The following is a 503-nucleotide window of genomic DNA, read 5'->3' as shown; positions in this document are numbered from 1 at the left end:
CGCCTCCCCTGGAGCTTCGTCTTCCCCTTCAGCTGCAGGCAGACGCAGCTGGACAAGGTGAGCGGGACAACCCTGCCCTGTGGCTGCAGCTGCCTCCTCCCTGGCACGTCATCAGTGGGGAGCGCATCCGGCCTGGTGGCAGAGGCCAACGGCTCGGCCACGTGCTTTCCACAGGCCGAACTCATCTCCTGGTCCAAGGGCTTCAGCTGCAGTGACGTGGAGGGGAAGGACGTCGTGCATTTGCTGCAGTCAGCCATCAACAAGCAGGTTTTTGGTGGGGGGGCCTGGTGGGGGGCTGCCCCCATGGAGGGGCTAATGATGCTCTTGCTTTGCCCCTGGCCAGCTCCATCATGTGGAAGTCGTTGCCCTGATGAACGACACTGTGGGCACTATGATGAGCTGCAGCACGGGGGGGAATCCCTGTGAGGTCGCCTTGGTCGTGGGTGAGCAGTGGGCACCCCACATGCCAGGGTGGTGGGTGCTGAGGGGGCTGCACTGGTGCT

The 503-nt window shown here is 63.8% G+C and overlaps 1 protein-coding gene across 1 annotated transcript in view; it reads left to right on the top strand.

Annotated features, from left to right (window-relative positions):
• The window catches only part of LOC104075276 (hexokinase-3-like), a gene marked incomplete at both ends in the record, with an annotated part of 4,919 nt that overhangs the window by 1,018 nt on the left and 3,398 nt on the right, over window positions 1-503 (top strand). Inside the window, 3 exons of the mRNA XM_009575719.1 lie at window positions 15-57; window positions 175-267; window positions 344-454. Coding sequence (XP_009574014.1) covers window positions 15-57; window positions 175-267; window positions 344-454 — 247 coding nt within the window. The remainder of the gene's footprint in view (window positions 1-14; window positions 58-174; window positions 268-343; window positions 455-503) is intronic.

Source organism: Fulmarus glacialis, unplaced genomic scaffold (assembly GCF_000690835.1).
Source record: "Fulmarus glacialis isolate BGI_N327 unplaced genomic scaffold, ASM69083v1 scaffold21574, whole genome shotgun sequence".
Lineage (NCBI taxonomy): Eukaryota > Metazoa > Chordata > Aves > Procellariiformes > Procellariidae > Fulmarus > Fulmarus glacialis.
Note: the sequence above shows the minus strand (reverse complement) of the source record. Positions and strands in the feature narration are given on the sequence as shown.